Source organism: Camponotus vicinus, unplaced genomic scaffold (genome assembly GCF_025532165.1).
Source record: "Camponotus vicinus isolate PSW18456_S1 unplaced genomic scaffold, iyCamVici1.0 SCAF_5, whole genome shotgun sequence".
Lineage (NCBI taxonomy): Eukaryota > Metazoa > Arthropoda > Insecta > Hymenoptera > Formicidae > Camponotus > Camponotus vicinus.
In genome coordinates this window covers 6,845,692-6,866,702 of record NW_028141977.1, presented here as the reverse complement: position 1 = coordinate 6,866,702, position 21,011 = coordinate 6,845,692, and the positions used below count along the sequence as shown (strand labels likewise).

Genomic DNA, 21,011 nt, shown 5'->3' with positions numbered 1-21,011 from the left:
GAATGTATGTGTTCGCATGTGTGTCTGTATGTGTATAGCGACCAGCTGATCGCAGCAGGCGCCCCGCGTAAGCACCCGCGTCTGACGGTGAATCGCGCCACCCTTGCCTGCCTCTTGTATTCGACCCGTCATACGTTAACTACTTCCTTTAATAATTCAAAAACTAAGCTTCGGACGAAATTTTGCCGAAGGAAAAATCGTCTTAGAATTGATTCAAGAATATGTCATTTCAGGGACACAGGGGTTATTTTGAATCACCCTGTATATATATTAGTGATGTAACGAATGTGCGATTTTGGAAAGAACTACTAACACAATTCGAGAAGATGTCATTTACAACAGACATATGGACGGATTCTTCTTCTGGTGTGTCCTTATTAAGTTTGACCTGTCACGGAATTACACGCGATTATGAAAGAAAATTGATAATTTTAAAAGCAGAGATATTCAATGATGGTCGCCACACGGGCGAAAATATAGCCGCAAAAATTGAGAAAATGTTATCTTTCTGAGGTATACCTATGGAGAAAGTTCTTTGCATAATTAGAGATTCGGGTTCGATTTATGAAAAAGAGTATGTCTTTATTACATGTAAAAGATATAGATTGCACAGCCCACCAAATACAACTTATAGTTAAAGATGGAATAAACGCACAAGAGATGATAGTCGACTTAATAAAAAAATGTAAAAAGATAGCGATGCATTTTCATCATTCAAACACCGCTCAGGATGAATTAAAAGCATTGGAAGAAAAACTTGACCAGCCAAAGCTGCATGTATTACAGGATTGTCCTACAAGATGGAATAGCACATTCTATATGATAGAGAGAATTTTGCAAATTAAAGATTCATTATGTCTTTACGCATCTTCTAACCATAAGATCCCTCAGCTTACATCTCATGATTGGGTTGTTCTAGAAAAACTGATTAATTTATTAAAACCATTCGAGGAGATAACAAGGGAGCTCAGTAGTGCTAATGTTTCGATTTCGTCTGTGATTCCATTAATATCTTCTTTGAAAAAAATAATTGATAGTCTACATGAAACAGATCGAGAAATTGGCAAAAATATATGTGTTTTAAAACATGAATAACTCTTAAGGTCAAATCAATGGTACCATCTTATGTCTCTCTCGAAACCATACAACTTTTGTCTGAAACATTTTTGTTTGCTGGGCTTAGTTTTTGAGATATTTTACTGTCCAAGTTAAAATGGGACACCCTGTATATTTATATATATATAAAATAAAAAAAATATATATATATATAAATCCATCTACGTCATCTGAAATTAGAATACATATATACATAAAATATTATGCAGTGATTATATTTAATAGTAAAGAAACACTTTAATACACAATAAAGTATATATATATATATATATATATATATACTTTATTGTTTATTTAAAGTGTTTTTTTACTATTAAATATAAATCACTGTATAATATTTTATGTATATATGTATTCTAATTTCAGATGACGTAGATGGATTTTTTGACTCAGATGCACATAACGCACATAATGCATTGTTAAACATTCATACAGATTTTATACAACTGACAATACTGTAATACTCACGTAAGACTCAGTTTCAATATGTATGGCATATATAAGTATCGAAAAAATTATTTGGTTCAATCTCGAAATACACGAAGAAGGAAACAATTAATTGCATCGAACGGTAAGTATTTTATTCTAATATTAAGTAATGTTCTGAAGTAGTATCTTAAAACAATTTCTTTTTATAATAATTGTAGAGTTTTAATTTTTATCAATTAATAAATAATAATATACGATTACCTAGTATTTTACATAGATGTATATTTTTATAATAATTTGATTCTGCATTATTTGATTTTGCATATTTTAATTTGTTTTTTTCCTTCTGCATTAAAGTAGTTCTCTGCGTACAAGAATATTATAGGAATATGATTAAGAAATAAATATTTTATGAAATACTTGATATCTTATTAAAACATTCGAAAGAAAGGGAGAGAATATATATGAAAAATATCTTAAATATAAAATATTTTTTATAAAATGTTCTAATTTATTATATATAATAATGTTATATATTATTTTATATTATTAGTTATTTTGTCACTTTCATATTTTTATATGTATTAAAAATTTTGGAAAAAAATTGATCTATAAGGTGATTTTTAAAAAAATTAATATATTATTCATTAAAAAATGCTAATAAGTCACATTTATTGTGAAAATTAAACGTTTTTTTATCTTTGATAAGATTAATTTTTTATTTTTGATCAATAAATTTTTACTTAAATTTAATTTACCTAATATTGTCTGCATTGAATATGTTGAACTTTTTAAAACTGTTTGATAATTTCATTAATTAATTTCAAGTAGTTTTACTTTTTGATAATTGTTACATATAAAAATTCTGTTATAATCCTAATGTTATAATATTCTAATATAAGTACAAACATTCCCTATAACAACACGTTAAATAAAGTCTGATTTTATACAATTGATTTTGTAAATAGGATTATCTCTGTTGAATCAACATTAAAACAGATAAATGCATCTTATCTCATTTAAATTTTATTTACTAATTTTCTTTAAATTTAGCAATTTTATTTACTAAACGTTTTATTTACTACGTTTCCAATTTAAATTTTATTTCAAATTGTGTTTGTTAATTAATATAAAAATATTTTTAGATAATCATGAAGTGCTTAATATAATAGCTAAAAATTTAAATTTAAAAATACCAGTCGTACAACTAACGTTAAATAAAGATACTGGTAAGAATTTTTACTTATGAAAAATATGTAAGAATACATAAAGAACATAAAAATATACATAAATTTTAGAACGTCACGTAGAATTGATTATAAATTATTTTATAGATAATAATGACACGAATAGGCATATTTTTGCCGGTGATACAAGTGATAAATCTGAATGTGTTATCAAAATGACAAATAGTTTTCGCACACTTCCTATTAAATATACAAAAGATATAAATAATAAAGAGTTGACGACACAAAATGATGGAGCAGATAAAAATGTCACTATTGCGGTGCAAAATAAATTTACCTCTAACGTCATACTTCCAGAATGCAATCCATATGTACCAGTCGTACAATTAAATAAAGATACTAGTAAGAATTTAATTATCTAATTTTTAATTATATTATGATATAAAACATAGTACATAATCATTTTACTTTTTTATAGTTAGTGGCAACGTTGATACACATATTATCTCTCATAACACAATTAATGAGTCTGAATGCTTTATTGATACAACAAATAGTTTACAACAAACATTTCCCATTAATATAAATGATGTAACTGTAGAAGAGTTGAAGACACAAAATGATAAATTAGATAGAAATGAGAAAAATTGATAAAAAAGAGCTACAAAATAAATTTGCTTCCAGCGTCATGTTGCCAGAGTGCAATTTATATAAAAATATATTGAATCAATTAGAAACAAATATTGACAATAATGTTATAGCAGATTGTAACTTTGATGACACAATTACGTTTTCATTTGAGGAATTAAATAATTTAGACATCTCCAAATAATATTTTAAATTGTTGTAATGAAGACGAAAATAATGTAGTTAATAATTATCTTGAATGCTACAATAATAATAATGATGTGGTTGCTAATAAAGATGATAATAGAGATAAAACAAATAATGTTATTGACAGTAATAACAATAATGATATGGATGCAATTAGAAACAATGCTAATAAAGATGATAATAGAGATAAAACAAATAATAATGGTATTGATACAGTAGAATTAATACAAGATACTAATAACAATCATCAAATACCGAATGTAGATAATTTTGTTTATAATAATGACTACAACAGTGATGATACAGACAAAGATCCTGATTATTATTATAATGTAGATTCAGAAAATTCGGATATAGAAAATGATACAAAACTAACAATTCCAACAGAATCAAGAAATAGTACTAGAAACACTAGTTTAGAAACATCATTAAATGTTTCTAGACAAAAAATTTGTGATAACACTAATTTACGTGTTGAACATTCAAAATCTAAAGGTATAAATAAACAAAATTTCTGTTACTATTGCAAGAAAATGCAATCAAAGATAAGTAGGCATCTAGAACGAGTGCATAAAAATGAAAAGGATGTACAAAAGTTTACTGCATTACCGAAAGGTATATTATAAATATTAATATTATTAAATATGAAAAGTTATTTTTAAATATATATTTTTGATTCATTGTGATTCTCATTAATTTTTTTATATATGATTCTATTTGCTATCAATTATTAACTTTATTTGCATTATTTATGGTATTATTTTATATACAGGGTGTGAGGGAAATTTTTGCCCATACGAAGTAAGGAGGTAGATTGGCTCAAATTAAGAAGGAAGGACTTGTACTGTTTTGTGATATTCGTAATAATTAACGAAAAATTAAATAAAGAATATCGGTCAATCTGCGTGAATAGAAGCGCGCGAGTAGTAGAGTCCCACTGTAATCTTATACTAGGCGCGCGGCGAAGCGATGGGCGGATCGCTCTCCGAGACATGATGGTGGCGTGCGATATATCGCAATACCGCGCCGAAAAATGACCCGTCCTTTTACTGGCGAGAAAATGATGCGCTATCATTTCCACACCACCTTGCGGTAGATAGCATGGTGCGCTTTTTTTATAGTGGTTTCCCCCATAGGCCTATTCCACTCTCAATTTAAATATTTGTGAAAATTGTTCAAAATGCCGTTACTGTACGCTGAATGTATCGTAAATGTAAAAAATTGATTATGACAGTACCTTCACAAAAATTGATCCATGGTTGAAAATCCCTCGATAAAATGTATTGCACACGTTGGTAATGATACGGGCGTAATCCGTTACACGTAAAGCGTGATGTACCGCGTATCGCGAAAAATCAAATTCATGTGCCACAGGACGCATGCTAGTTCCAGGATTTTCATAAAATGCTTCGAGAATCCTTTCTTCATCTCGTACACGAAGATACACTGCTGGACCGGTTATCCCGATATTATGCACGATACCCAGTTTCACATAATTATTGCACAACACGTAAAACTGTAGGTCCACTTGGTTTTCGTGCACGCCCGGAAAATCATTCCACGTAAATTACGGCCGCGCGATAAGTATTTTCTCCCGCTAGCCCGTATGCCACAATCATATCCGTATATTCCTGCAGAGTACACTTCATTTTCACTGTTAATTTACTACGCGAACACAAGTTTTTTACTAAAACCGTCTGAGCTCTCGCAGGCTGTTGCCAGAGTGCATACGCCAGCAGCACGCAACTACAGCTGAGCGGACATGCGAGTGTAAGCGTACGTGTGAGCTCGGCGCCTGCGCATTATGATTACACTTACATGTCCGCTCAGCTGTAGTTGCGTGCTGCTAGCGAATGCACTCTGGCAACAGCCTGCGAGAGCTAAGACGCTTTTAATAAAAATCTTGTGTTCGCGCAGTAAATTACCAGTAAAAATGAAATACTCCGCAGGAATATACGGATATGATTGTGGCTAGCGGGAGAAAATACGGGCTAGCGGGAGAAAATACTCATCGCGCGGCCGCAATTTACGCGGAACGATTTCTCGGGCGTGCACAAAAACCAAGTGGACAATTTTACGTGTTGTGCAGCAATTACGTGAAACTGGGTGTCTTGTGCATAATGTCGGGATAACCGGTTCAGGAATGCGTCTTCATGTACGAGATGAAGAAAGGATTCTCGAAGCATTTTATGAAAATCCTGGAACTAGCGTGCGTCGTGTAGCACACGAATTTGGTTTTTCGCGATACGTGGTACATCAAGTTTTACGTGTAAACGAATTACACCCGTATCATTACCAACGTGCAACACATTTTACCGAGGGATTTTCAACCACGGATCAATTTTTGTGAAGGTACTGTCATCATCAATTTTTTACATTTACGGTACATTCAGCGTACAGTAACTCTCGATAAATCATACGCAGGATTTCTCGCGCAATGTCGACGGGATTTATTTTTCCCGGACATTATTCTATGGACCGATGAATCTACTTCCACTCCGAACGGTGTATTTAATTCACGTAGTTATTTACATTGGGGAGAGGAAAATCCTCATCTCGTTCGTCAAGGCGCGTTCCAATTTCGCTGGTCCATAAACGTATGGGCTGGAATAATCGGGAATCAAATAGTAAGTGTAAACTATAAAATTAAAGAAATTTTTCCTTTATTGCGGTTTCAATGCGGCTAAAGATTTTCATTTAAAATTTTCAGATTGGTCCCTATTTTCTCCCGCCGCGTTTAAATGGCGAAATTTATGCGGATTTTTTACAAAACACGTTAGTAGAGTTTCTCGAAAATGTATCATTTCACGTGCGAACGCGGATGATTTATCAGCACGATGGAGCTCCTGCGCACTTTTGACGAGAAATTCGCGAGATATTAAACGCGCGTTTTCCGGACAGGTGGATGGGTAATGGTCCAATCACCTGGCCAGCACGGTCGCCAGATCTCAATGTACTAGACTTTTTTGTATGGGGCCATATAAAAAGACTAGTCGAAGATCGGCGTCAAGGTACAGAAAACGAAGTACGTGAAGCTATTGTTGCGGCCTTCGGTACCATTTCGCCAGATATGGCGCACCGTACAACTCGCGATATTGTTCGAAGAGCCGAACTCTGCATACGAGAAGGAGGACGGCATTTTGAACAATTTTTGCATTAAATTGAGAGTGGAATAGGCCTATTGGGGAAACCACTATAAAAAAAGCGCACCATGCTATCTACCGCAAGGTGGTGTGGGAATGATAGCGCATCATTTTCTCGCCACTAAAAGAACGGATCATTTTTCGGCGCGGTATTGCGATATATCGCACGCCACCATCATGTCTCGGAGAGCGATCCGCCCACCACTTCGCCGCGCGCCTAGTATAAGATTACAGTGGGACAACTCTCGTCGCCGCGCGCTTCTACTCACGCAGATTGGCCGATATTCTTCATTTAATTTTTCGTTAATTATTGCGAATATCACAAAACAGTACAAGTCCTTCCTTCTTAATTTGAGCCAATCTACCTCCTTACTTCGTATGGGCAAAAATTTCCCTGACACCCTGTATACATATACATACATACAGGGTAGGCCATTTTAATCTACGCACTGAAATATCTCAAAATCCATAAGTTTAAGACAAAAATGTTTCAGACAAAAGTTATATGGCTTGGGAGGGGGCCATAAGATGATGTCATTGGTTTGACCTTGAAAAGTCGTTTGAAGGTCACGTGTAGGTTACCTTAAATTTTTTAAACGGAATTGCCTACTTTTTATTGCATATTCTTGCAGCTCATTTCTAGAGCTTTCCAAAACACTATAATTAAATTAGTTTTCATTAAATACTATCCGAGTTACATAATTGACACATAATTGTTTCGAAAGAAAAAATGTAATTTGCAATTAACAATTACATTCTTTTTCGAAATGTAATTGTTAATTACATTTTTTCTTAAAAATAACTGTGTTTTCTTTACACCAATTGATTCCTCTCATTATTTTGTACATAAAAATATTAAGGTAAGATAATCGAAAAATGAATATTTTACTAGATATTTTATGGTTTATGTAAAATTAAGAAATGATTTCAAGCCTCATAACTCGGAAAGTACTTAATGAAAACTAACTTAATTATAGTGTATTGGAAAGCTCTCGAAATAAGCTACAAGAATATGCAATAGAAAGTAAGGGGTTTCATTTAAAAAATTGAAGGTGACCTTTACTTGAAGCAACTATTCAAGGTCAAACTAATGACACCACCTTATGTCCCCCTTGAAACCATACAACTTTTGTCTGAAACATCTTTTTCTAAAATTAAAAATAAGAAAGTTATTTGGGGTGGGACATTAAAATGGGACACCCTGTATAAATCATATTATATACATTTATATATACATATATAAATATATAAATTACAAAGATATGAAGATTATAAATAAAAAAAATAATAAGAATAAGTTAAATATAATCGAATATAATTCAGATCATATATAAGTATTATATGTTGCAGATTAAAATATAAATATAAATTAATATTAATTCATAAGTTAATTAATCCATAATAGTTTATAAAAATTAAAATATTTTATTATGTATAAAATTATATGTATAAGAAAGAGTATTTCAATTTTTATATTGCATCTTTAATTTATAAAATAGATTAATTAGTAGTTAAATTTATAAAAATAGAATTTATAAATTTAATTTTTTTTTAAGAAAAAATTTTTCTTTAGAAAACAAATTTTTTGTGTATAAAATTTGCTATTTTCATTATTCTTCTATATTTAATTTTTCAAAGTTTTAATTTTTGTTTATTTATATATCTTTTTGTCAATTAAGAATATGTCACGGAAATTTTGAATCTTGTGAATAAATATAAATTTTATAATATGTAGTATAATATGTTGCAGTTTTTTTATTCTATTTTTATTAAATACTTAGTATATGTGTATGTATACGTATATAGAGAAGGTATAAACTTTTCAATGGTATTAATTAATAAAAAAACATTTAAATTAATAAACTGTTAATTTAATATTTTAACTTAATATTATAATTTAATATTTGTAGCTATTATAAATAATTTTTACATATTTATATAAAAATAAATAATAACAATTAATTACTGTTTCAGATAGCTAACAAATACGTAAGATTTCTCATTAGAGGAAAATTAGGAAGATCTGTACCTGTTCTTTTGGATTGTGAAATGAAAAGTTGTATAGATTTGCTTTTACATTATCGTAAGGAAGCAAAAATACCTGAAGGAAATCCATATATTTTTGCTTTATCAGGTTATGATTAAAAAACGATTTAAATATATAAGAGCATGTGATTTATTACGTACATATTCTTTAGAATGTGGAGCAAGCATGCCTCTTAGATTACGAGGTACAAAACTTCAAGCATATTGCAACAAGATGCATTACATTAAATCTGTCAAATCCTGATGTAACAGAATTAGCCAATTATCTAGGCCATAACAAAAATATTCACATGCAACATTATCGTCAATCTATTCCACAATTTGAAATAATTAAAATGTCTCGGTTACTTAAAATAGCACAAGGTGAAGATGTTGAGCAAAATGATATTCAACAAGATAATTCACAAATTAACACAAATGAAAATTTTACAATAAATGAAACATCTCAAATAGACAACAATAAAAACAGTGATATAAATAGCGATAATTCAGATACAAATTCAGTTTGTGATATGAGAAATACAAAAAAAAGACGTAGTAGTAAGTTTAAAAAATAAGAATTTAATTTTTTAATACTTCTTATATGCAAAAGAGTTTTAATTTAATACAATGTTATATATTTTAATTTTATACAGCATCACCATACGGTTCTACAAAACGCATAAGATGGACACAAGAGGAATGTAATATAATAATTACAGCATTTAAACAAGAAATAACAGAGCGATGTTTACCTTCAGGAAAACAAATGGTAGAAATTGAAATGAAAAACAAATGTTTAAGCCGTCGCTCTATTCCACAAATTAGAAGTTGGATTCATAATCAAATTTCCAAAAAACCTAAATCACATATTAACGGTAGTGTTTTTTGCAAAGAAGTATTTTATTATTCGTAACGTTTCATTCAGAATAACCTCTTAATCTGTCAAAATTTGTTACATTCATTCTGAATCATCTTATATATTTTACATTATTTTAATTAATGTATAATATGTTATATATAATAATTAATTATTGTTTTATTTTAAGTTCATAAACTATAATACTTATAATATTGTTCTCTAATTATGTATATTATAAATCTATTAAATCTATATAATTTTGTTAGGTGTTTATTTTCTTATTGTATTTTTTAATGAAATTTTATTTTGAATTCTGTCGTTCTTACGTTACTTTAATTAATATATAATTTTGATCAAATAATTACATTAATAATACTTAAAAATATTAATAATTAATTAATTATAAATATAATTACGTTTTTCTTATACTTGATCAAATATTAAAGGTAAAATAATCATTTTCAGATCTTGATAGTGGAAGTAAATAATATTTATCTCTACAAATTTATTTTTGAAAGTACAAAGTCAAATTGCCTAAAATACTTTCGTAACAAACAATATATAAAATTTAGTTATATGAATTCGTAAATGTGCAAAATTAAGAAACAAATTAATATATTTTTGTCTGAATCATAAACATTCTATATATTTAAATTGTTTCGAATTATTTATCATAAGTTATTCTATAAATACATGTGATATTCATGTATAAGTGTACTTACAAGAGGAAGATTTTGTATTTTCTTTATATTTGATTATAAATTATAATATACAGGGTGAGCCATTTTAATTAACGCACGCAATTATTTCGGAAACAAAGCATTTTAGAGAAAAATGTTTCAGACAAAAGTTTTATGGTTTCGAGGGGGCCATAAGATGGTATCATTGGTTTGACCTTGAAGAGTTATTTGAAGGTAACATGAAGGTCACCTTCAATTTCTTAAATGGAACCTACTATTTGTCATTGCATATTCTTGTAGCTTATCTCGAGAGCTTTCCAAAACACTATAATTAAGTACCTTTTCATTAAGTACTTTTTGAGTTATGAGGCTTGAAATAATTTCTTAATTTTACATAAACCGTAAAAAATATCTTGTAAAATATTCATTTTTCGATTATCTTATCTTAATACTTTTATGTACAAAATAATGAGAGGAATCAATTGGTGTAAAGAAAACACATAGTTGTTTTTAAGAAAAAATATGGAATTGTTAATTGCAAATTATATATCTTTTCTTCAAAACAACTATGTGTTTTCTTTACACCAGTTGATTCCTCTCATTATTTTGTACGTAAAAGTATTAAGGTAAGATAATCGAAAAATGAATATTTTACAAGATATTTTTTACGGTTTATGTAAAATTAAGAAATTATTTCAAGCCTCATAACTCAAAAAGTACTTAACGAAAAGGTACTTAATTATAGTGTTTTGGAAAGCTCTTGAGATAAGCTACAAGAATATGCAATGACAAATAGTAGGTTCCATTTAAGAAATTGAAGGTGACCTTCATGTGACCTTCAAATAACTCTTCAAGGTCAAACCAATGATACCATCTTATGGCCCCCTCGAAACCATAAAACTTTTGTCTGAAACATTTTTCTTTAAAATGCTTTGTTTCCGAAATAATTGTGTGCGTTAATTAAAATGGCTCACCCTGTATAATGTTCTCTTTTAAAGATTAATTATATCAGAAAAATTTATTAATGTTTAAGAAAAGGAAAGAAAAGTAAACTATTTAAATTTAAGAAACATAGAAAAAATATAATGTATAGAGAAAAAAGCTTTTATTTTTCTAATATTTTTTCGTAAATTATAGTACAAATTATAGTATAATATTAATGTTTAAGAGTGAGAGAAAGAGAAAGAAAAAGAGAGCAAGCAAGAGTATAAAAAGAGAAAGAAAGATTGAAAAAGAAAGAGAGAAAATATTCTTTCTAGAAACAATATAAGTCCTTTTTCTTTAATTGTTTTATAACAATTTCCCATGAATTATAATATAAAGATTTTTGTATGTATAATGTACGTTTAATATTTAAAACAAGAGAAAGAAAGACTTCTTTAACTAAAAAAAGTAGTTTATTACTGTGATTTATAATAATAACAAAACATTTATTTTTTTTATAATATAGTAGGAGTTTCGTAATATAAGTTATTTTTCAGACTTAAATGTTTTTATCTTTATATATAATTATTTCAATTTTTGTTATAATAAACAGTATATGATTTGTTTAGTGAATAATAAAAAAATTTCAATTATGCTTCATCTCTATAATTTTTATGACTTTCTATTTCTTGAAATTTTCTTTAAGAATAAAATTATAAATAATTATTTTGTATAAAGTACTTATATAAAATCGGGAGGATCCCGTTAGCGCACGGTGCGATAGCGCACCAACCCGATAGCACATGAAAAATTGAACACAATTCCCGATAGCCCACGTCCCGATAGCACACAAGGTTCCACATGGGTTTGCAACGGGGTGGGGGGTTGGGGGGCGGGGTGCAGTCTGTGCGTGTACTTTCTCATTGGTGTGCTATCGGGATTGTGCGCGATTTACTTTGTGTGCTATCGGGACGTGGGCTATCGGAAATTGTGTTCAATTTTTCGTGTGCTATCGGGTTGGTGCGCTATCGTACCGTGCGCTAACGGATCCCGCTCATGAGTATATATATATAAGAATATTGTAACCTGAAAACTGTTCCGTTTACATAAATATTTCACATTATGTTACATCTTAATATAATATTAAATTTTTTCATACACACATTATATGTACACACACACACACACACACACACACACACACACACATTTGTATAAAAACACATTAAATAAAAATTTATTAATATTAAAAAAATATTTATTTTTTATTTTCCTTATGTGCAATTTTCTTCTTTTCCTACTTCTTCCCGCCTTCCGTGCTTACCTTGTTGCGCATTTGGTGCCTTATGTTATATCTCGCGTTAAGAGTCGTCTACAATAAAGTCGTAAAGTCGTAAGTCGTAAGAAATTGACCAATCCCAGTTGAAGTTCAGGAGAATAATCAACTGTGATTGGTCAATTTCTTACGACTTACGACTTTACGACTCTATTGTAGACGATCTTTTATTCTTTTTTCAAGTCTTACAAATGCCATTTTCTTTTTCCAATTTGCACTATTCCTCTCTCTTACACCTTGTGTTATTCTTGTACGCCCTCGCTGTTACTTGAATGTCCCATACGGTACATATTTAGTACATACATTTCCATAAAAGATTCGTACATTTTGTATTAAAATAGTTACTAAATAATAACTACATTTACACGTCACTTTTAATCGGATTTAATAACCTATTTCTTCTAAAACTCGGCAATTACAGCTATTTCTCTGAAGAATGGAATAATTGTGATTGGCCAGTCTAGAACAGATGTTATTAAATTCGATGCAGGGTGCGGTGTAAACATAGTCACTGATAACAACTTTTGTTGATGTCCATGTTAAATATATATTTTAAACGAAAAGAAAACAAGCGACCGAGAGGGAAACCGCGAATGTGCCAGAACAATAGCGCAAGACATGCGACAAGGATAGCATGAAAGAGAGGGATAGTGCGAATTGGAAAAGAAAACTGCGTGGTGTTTGTAAGTACCGATCTACAATAGGTAATTTAAGCCCTAAGCCTTAAGAAATTGACCAATCACAATCGAGTATTCTCTTCATACTTGACTGCGATTGGTCAATCTCTTAAGGCTTAAGGCTTAAATTACTTATTATAGACCCGGCCTAATGCGGCGTCTACAATGAGATTTTAAGGAGACTTGAGGCGTAAGACTTAAGAAATTGACCAATCACAGTCGAATATTCTCTTAATACTTGACTGCGATTGGTCAATTTCTTAAGTCTTACGCCTTAAGTCTCCTTAAAATCTCATTGTAGACGATGCTTAAAGCGTGGGAAAATAATAGCGCGAGATATAGCATAAGCTTCACACACACAAAAATTCCATAAGAATTAGGCGCGCGGCGAAGCGGTAAGTGAGGAGGAGTGGTGAATCCGGGCACTCACCGTTCCTTTTCCACTTTTTGCCGCGCGCGTAGTATAAGATTACAGTGGTACGACTCTCGCCGCCGCGCGCTTCTACTCACGCAGATTGGTCAATCTTTTTTAATTAATTTCTCAATAATTATTGCGGAAATCATAAAACAGCAGAGGACTTCTTCTTAATTTAGCCAATCTATCTTCATACTTCGGATGTGCGAAATGTTATCAGAAACTCTGTATAAATGTCGAATAAGCTGTAAGAAATACGCCATTTGAAAGTTTTAAAAATATAAGTGCTTTTCTAGATGTAAAGAATGACATTGTAAAGTAATTTCAAAGATCAATAATAATTTTTATAAATATAATAAAATAAATGATTTTTCATTTCTAAAAGAAACAGCTGTTTCTAAAAGATCTAAAAAGTAATAAAACATTATACTTATATCTTTTCAAATTGAAATGTGAAAATTTAGATTAATTTATTGCGTGCTGAAACAAACCATTTAGTAAATTAATATATATGTGAAAAGACATTTATCAGGTCTTATAATTATAATTATACGTTTAAAATATTAAGTTACAGAATATATTTATAGTTATTCAGATTTAAATAGAAAAGAATAAAATTTTATACAATGTTTTTATATTATCCATTAATAAATAAATTAAGAACAGAATTATATATAAGAATATTATGACTTGAAAACTGCCTATTTGATGATACGATATTTATATGAATGGCAGTTTTCAAGTCAGTATTTTTATGTATAATTCTGTTTTTAATTTATTTATTAATGCATAACGATAAAAAATATATTATAAATTTTATTTCTCTTCATTTAAATCTGAGAAACTGTAAAATATGCTATAATTAATGTTTTAAACGTAAAATTATAAATGACTTGAAAAATGCCTTTCTACAAATATATTAATTTATTGAAAGGTGTTTTTCAGGACGCGTACTAAACTGATTTAATTCTTGCAAATATTAATTTGAAAGGACATGAATGTGATGTTTTATTACCTATATATGTCATATTTAAAAGAAACAGCTGCCAAAAATAATTTGTTTTATTATATTTATGAAAAAATGTATTGGTCCTCAAAACTGCCTCACAATATGTGATTCTTTATATTTCGAAAAATATTTATTATTTCTGAAATTTTTAAACGGCATGCGTTCCTATTTAATGGTTATTCAACATCTATACAATAAAATTATGGGGTTATTTGTGGTCCTGAAAACTGCTTTTTCATATACATATATATATATGTTAAGTATACGGTTATTCTAATTGTTTTTAACAAATTGACGTAATTATTTTTAACGCTACTTATTTTATTGAAAGAACGCAAGCGACGTCACATTGAATCGTCACTGGTTGTACATAAAATATCGATTGGTAAATCCTCAAGATGTCTTAATGTTTTAGCGTGCAATAATTTCATTTATGTCGCGTTGGGATAGAGTTAAAAGAGTAAATTAATTTTTATTTTATAATATATTAGATCCATTTGAGAGTAAATTATTGCAGCTAATTTATATCGCGGTAGGATACATACGAATATAATTTTGTGCAACAATTTTTATTCTTCGGAGTTAATATTTATAACAGTTAAGTTCTTGAGCTGATTTAATAAGAATTATTGCATGTACTTAATTCTAATATATACGTATTAACGGTAAATTCGTTTGAGAATATAAAGTGTCTCTTAATAATATTCATATGAAATAATATTCAAGCAGAATATTCCTTAGCTTTGAAGTTTGGAATGCGTCGAGGCTCGAGCACTTCTGAGAAATGCAATCGCGTGGGCGCTTCCAGGAAGCAATAAGGAAAATAGCGCGCTGCATTTAGCCTTGAGTTCATACGATCAATATGTCGGTAATGTCGGTAACATTATTATCTCATGTTGGTATTACCATATGTCGGTAATGTAGGTAACATCATTATCTCATGTTGGTATTACCTTATGTCGGTAATGTAGGTAACGTCGTTATCCTATGTCGGTAATGTAGGTAACGTCGTTATCCTATGTCGGTAATGTAGGTAACGTTATTATCCTATGTCGGTAATGTAGGTAACGTCGTTATCCTATGTCGACAGTTAAAGAGTTAATTTTAATTATATGTTGGTAACTTTAAGCTTATACTAGTTTAACAAAAGAAGGATTATACGTATATTCTCAAGAATATAAAAAGTAATATGCTACTAAGCATTGGAAGTATTTTATATGTTAACTTGTAGAATATTATAATGATATGGAATATAAGTCTTGCATATTTAAGTGAATAAAGAAATTTTTGTTGCGGGACGTAACAGGGTCCTATAATGTCTAAGGATATTTTGTCAAAAGCAGCGCCAGGGGTATCAGTGATGACTATTGATTGCTTAGTCTTTACTCTGGTTAGCTTTTTCAGTTGACATTTCCGGCACGCTCTAATGAATTCTTGAATATCTTTCTTCATTGTCTTCCAGCAATAGCGTGATCTAATTCGATTATAAGTTTTTGTAACGCCTTTATGTCCATCGTGGGCTGAGGCGTGATTTTCTAGGATTAGAGATTGACGTTTTTCGATTTCAGGTGTTTGTATTGAATTTAAACATATGGTTACATTAATTGGTAATTCTTGTAAGTATCTTTTAATTTGGTTAAGTATATATGACCATGGTAGATCATCGAAATGATCCGTTTTACTAAGACTTAAAGAAGAAAGTTCGAGCTCGGTAATAACATCTACCAAAGAGCGTAAGCAATTTTTGAGATTTTGAGCTTCTATGAGAGTATGGTCGTCATATTTGATGGGAAGGGCAATCAGTGTATTTGCCTTCACAGTACATACTCTAGCTCTTTCAAAGGTTAATCCTTCATATTTAGGTAGTAGATTAGCTTCTTGATATAATTTAGCATCGATGTCATATAGGATTCCGTTTTGATAAACGAATATTAGGTGATTATTCTTTTCAACAGATTATCTGTTTCAACATATTGTTCCTAATTTTTCGTATTCGGGCCTGACTCCAAGGTGGAGGGCCTGGGGGACCTTGTTGGTAGGGTATGATATTAGAATCTAATATTTCTGTATACTCGGTATCTTCGCTTCCCTCGGAGTCTGTGACTTCTTCGATAGTCATCCTGTAGTCGTCGTTGTCTTCACGTTCGCTGGAATAATTTTCCAGTTCCTGGTGTTCTGTGGCAGTTGAAGTTTCTGCACGTCCTTGATTATTTCCCGTATTTTCCTGACTGGATCCTTTGTTTTGACCTTCACGTGCATGAGAAGCCTTCATTTACGCACAGTACAATTGGACACGTTGCAATTGCACACCGTGCTATTAGACACATAAGATTGCGCACCGTTCGATTGGACACGTTACATTTGCCCACCGTTCAATTGGACACAGTTCTTTTGCGCACAGTTCTTTTGCGCACAGTTCTTTTGCGCACAGTTCTTTTGCGCACAGTTCTTTTGCGCACAGTTCTTTTGCCCACAGTTCTTTTGCGCACAGTTCAATTGCGCACATATACTTTTCCATGCAAAGGGAGGTTCCACATGGGTTTGCAACGGGGGGGCGGGGGGCGGGTGTGCAGCTGTGCGTGTACTTTGGAACGCAAACTGGGATTCCACATGGGTTTATAAAACTGTGGGCAAAAGCAATGTGCGCAAAAGTAATGTGGGCAAAAGTAATGTGGGCAAAAGTAATGTGGGCAAAAGTAATGTGCGCAAAAGAACTGTGGGCAAAAGAACTGTGCGCAAAAGAACTGTGCGCAAAAGAACTGTGTCCAATTGAACGGTGGGCAAATGTAACGTGTCCAATCGAACGGTGCGCAAAAGAACTGTGCGCAAAAGAACTGTGTCCAATTGAACGGTGGGCAAATGTAACGTGTCCAATCGAACGGTGCGCAATCTTATGTGTCTAATAGCACGGTGTGCAATTGCAACGTGTCCAATTGTAATGTGCGCCAATGAGCCACTCCCTACGTGCATTAGATATTCTTTGCGAGGGCCTTGGGGCCTGTATGAGAATATGGACTCGTCGGATGAGTATCCTCCTTCATCGACAACGAACAGAGGAATAGCTACGTTGATGGATGGATTTCTTTATAAGGCATCAGCGTTGTGATTCAAGGTTTCTTTTTTATATTGTATCTCGTATTGATACTCTGATAATTTAGTTCTCCACTTCCATAATCTTGAAGAAGGGTCGTTAATAGAATGTAACCACACTAATGGTTTGTGATCGGTCACTATAGTGAAGGTTCTTCCGTACAAACATGGCCTAAAATGATTCACGCAATATACAATGGCTAAACATTCTTTTTCTATTGTTGAATAATTCTGTTCTGCGGAATTTAAAATGCGAGATGTGTAGGCGACGGGTAAATCTTTCCCTATTGTTCCTTGACTGAGTACACCTCCGACCGCGTATCCAGATGCGTCAGTGGTTAACATAAAAGGCTTAGCGAAGTCGGGGTACTGAAGAATAGGTTCTGAGCCCAGTGAATTTCTCAAAATATCAAAAGCTTCGGTTTGTTTTGCTTGCCAATCGAATTTCTTATCTTTTTTTAAATGGTCGGTTAATGGTTTAGCGACTTTGGAAAAGTTCGGAATAAATCTCCTGTAATATCCAGCTAGTCCTAAGAATTGTTTAATATTCTTCGGGTTCTTAGGAGTAGGAAAATTCATTATAGCTTTTACTTTAGCAGGGTCGGGTCGGACTCCATCGGATCCAATTATATTTCCCAGGTACATGACTTCTCATCGCAAAAATTCGCATTTGTCTGGTTGTAATTTTAAGTTCGCAGCTCTCAACCTTTGCATCAATCTTTCGAATTTGATTTCATGTTCTTTCAAAGATCGTGCATATATGACAATGTCGTCCATATAAACAAATAATTCATTTCTATGAAGTCCGGAAAGAAAATTATCCATTAGTCTTTGAAATGTTGCAGGAGCATTTTTTAATCCAAATGGCATTCGTTTAAACTGATAGTGCCCATAAGGCGTGGAAAAAGCAGCTTTTATGAGCGTCCTTAAATGCCATAGGTATTTGATGAAAACCGGAAGCTAGGTCCAGTATCGAGAAATATTTAGCAGACCCAAGTTGATCTAATATATCAGTTATATTCGGTAAGGGATAGGCATCTCCTATCGTTTTTTCGTTAAGATTTCTGTAATCGATAACCATTCGCCATTCTCTTATTCCCTCGGGAATCAGGCTTTTTGGGAACTATCCATAGCGGAGAGTTATAAGGAGAAGTAGAAGATTCGATTAAATCTGAAGACAGTAATTCGTTTACTTGTCTACTAATTTCTTCCTTATGCACAGGAGGAAATCTATATTGCTTCGTGTGGACAGGCACTTCGTTAATAATGGGAATAAAATGTTGAGCGGCATTCGTTGCTTGAAAATGTTCATCAAGAAAATGAAATCTATCGGAGTGTTTGAAAACTAGTAATCGAACATTTTCTGACTCATCGGAGTTCAGATGTTCGAGACGAAGAAGCTGTTGTTACGTCCCGCAACAAAATTTTTATTTTTATTTAAACACGCAAAATTTGCCTCTATAATATTTAAACTGTAATTCCACCGACGAACATATAAATCTTAATCCCACCGTGTAACATATTATTGTTAATATAATTAATGTTGTTAATTAAAATTCCATCACGCCATCTATTATCACCAATATTTCTTATTATAAAATCTCACCGCGCAATGTAATATCACCAATACTTATAGTACATCAATATCATTCCGCCGCACGATATACTATTGTCAATATCTCCGAAAATAATCTTTCTTTGTTAAGAAGCTAGCTATACATAACATAACCTCACTTAGGAATAATAGAAATAATTTTAAGTATTTGCCCACATATAGTATCATCCGCATAAAAATTACCTACTTTACCGACAATAGGCAAAATCACCCACACAAAAATTACCGACAGTCGATAAAATAAATTCCTACTTTACCGACAGAGTAAAAGTTACCGACAGAAAAGTTACCGACGGTCGATAAGGAAGTTTTCTACCTTACCGACCGAGCAAAAGTTACCGACAGAAAAATTACCGACGGTCGATAAGGAAGTTTTCTACCTTACCGACCGAGCAAAAGTTACCGACAGAAAAATTACCGACCCATGATAACACAGTTACCGACGTTACCGACTGAGGATAAAGTCATTTTCTACCTTACCGACAGTGAAGACTGCCCGTACCCACATTACCGACAGAGGGCAGCGCCATCTCTGGGGTAGCGATGATACTAACTTTACCGACATATAAGAGAATACCTCCTTTATTAATATGTAATCCTGATACACAAGAAATTTTACAAATCAAAAACCAAAAGACTTTATATACATATATATATATTTTTGAACACGTCTCAGCACCGACTACACGTATATCTAGTTATTTTGGGGCCTAAATTATATCAAAAATCATTGATTCCAGATTAACTCGAAAAATACTATAAATAAAAATCTTATAACAATTTTCCCTTAAGGAGCATAAAAAGTCAGACCGACACATGTATACATAATTATGAAAACTCCAATACTACTAATTTTATAAACGAAGTTTTAAATCTAATTTTCCGTATGCGATATTATGAGTCATCATCACATTCCAAACTAAGACTATGGAATATTCCGCTCGAATACTATTGCACAACATTACGCAACATGATGAAATAATTAATTATCATTAAGTAACAAATGAATTTATTATTATTAAGCGTATGCAATAACTTCCATTTATGTATTAATCCACAAAAAATCCGTTCAAGAGAACATTGCGCAACATAACGAAATAATTAACTTATTGTTAAACATTAATATTAAGTACATGCAATAATTTTTATTCAAGAACCTAATAGATATAAATATTAAAAATAAAAGCAAAGAATAAAAATTGTTGCACCATTTACTGAAATAATTTATAGTCTTTATATACTTATATCCCACCGCATAATGGTAAATACTTATATGTTAAAATAATTGTAATTATAATAATTATGATGTCAGAATTTATTAACAATATTTAAAAGCATTTTCCATAATAATACATAGAGACAAAAATGAACTTTCGAACGGAGCATGCTAGAAACTCCGTTGACATTTCTACAGCTAGAGCTTAAAAAACTACATTAGAAAATATATGCATGTAAACTGCAAAGAAATTCTGATGGTCTAATAATTATTATAAAACTTATGTGTCAAAATACAATGCAACCAGTATAGCCGATTCTATACTGACCGCTCCGTCACCCCCACTTCAATTCTAAAGAGTCCCACCATCTACAAATTAAACTACGCCCAAACTACGCCCAATTCCTGCGGCAACGCCCAGCAGCGCGCGCATCTTCCCCACGCTTGTACCAG

General features: G+C 31.5%; 1 protein-coding gene across 1 annotated transcript; it reads left to right on the top strand.

Moving 5' to 3' along the window:
* Positions 1 to 326: 326 nt before the first annotated feature.
* LOC145972362 (zinc finger BED domain-containing protein 4-like) lies at positions 327 to 1,095 on the top strand. Its single transcript, XM_083100920.1, is given in 2 exon segments — positions 327 to 555; positions 605 to 1,095. Coding segments are annotated over 2 exon segments (720 nt in total).
* The last annotated feature ends 19,916 nt before the right edge of the window (positions 1,096 to 21,011 follow it).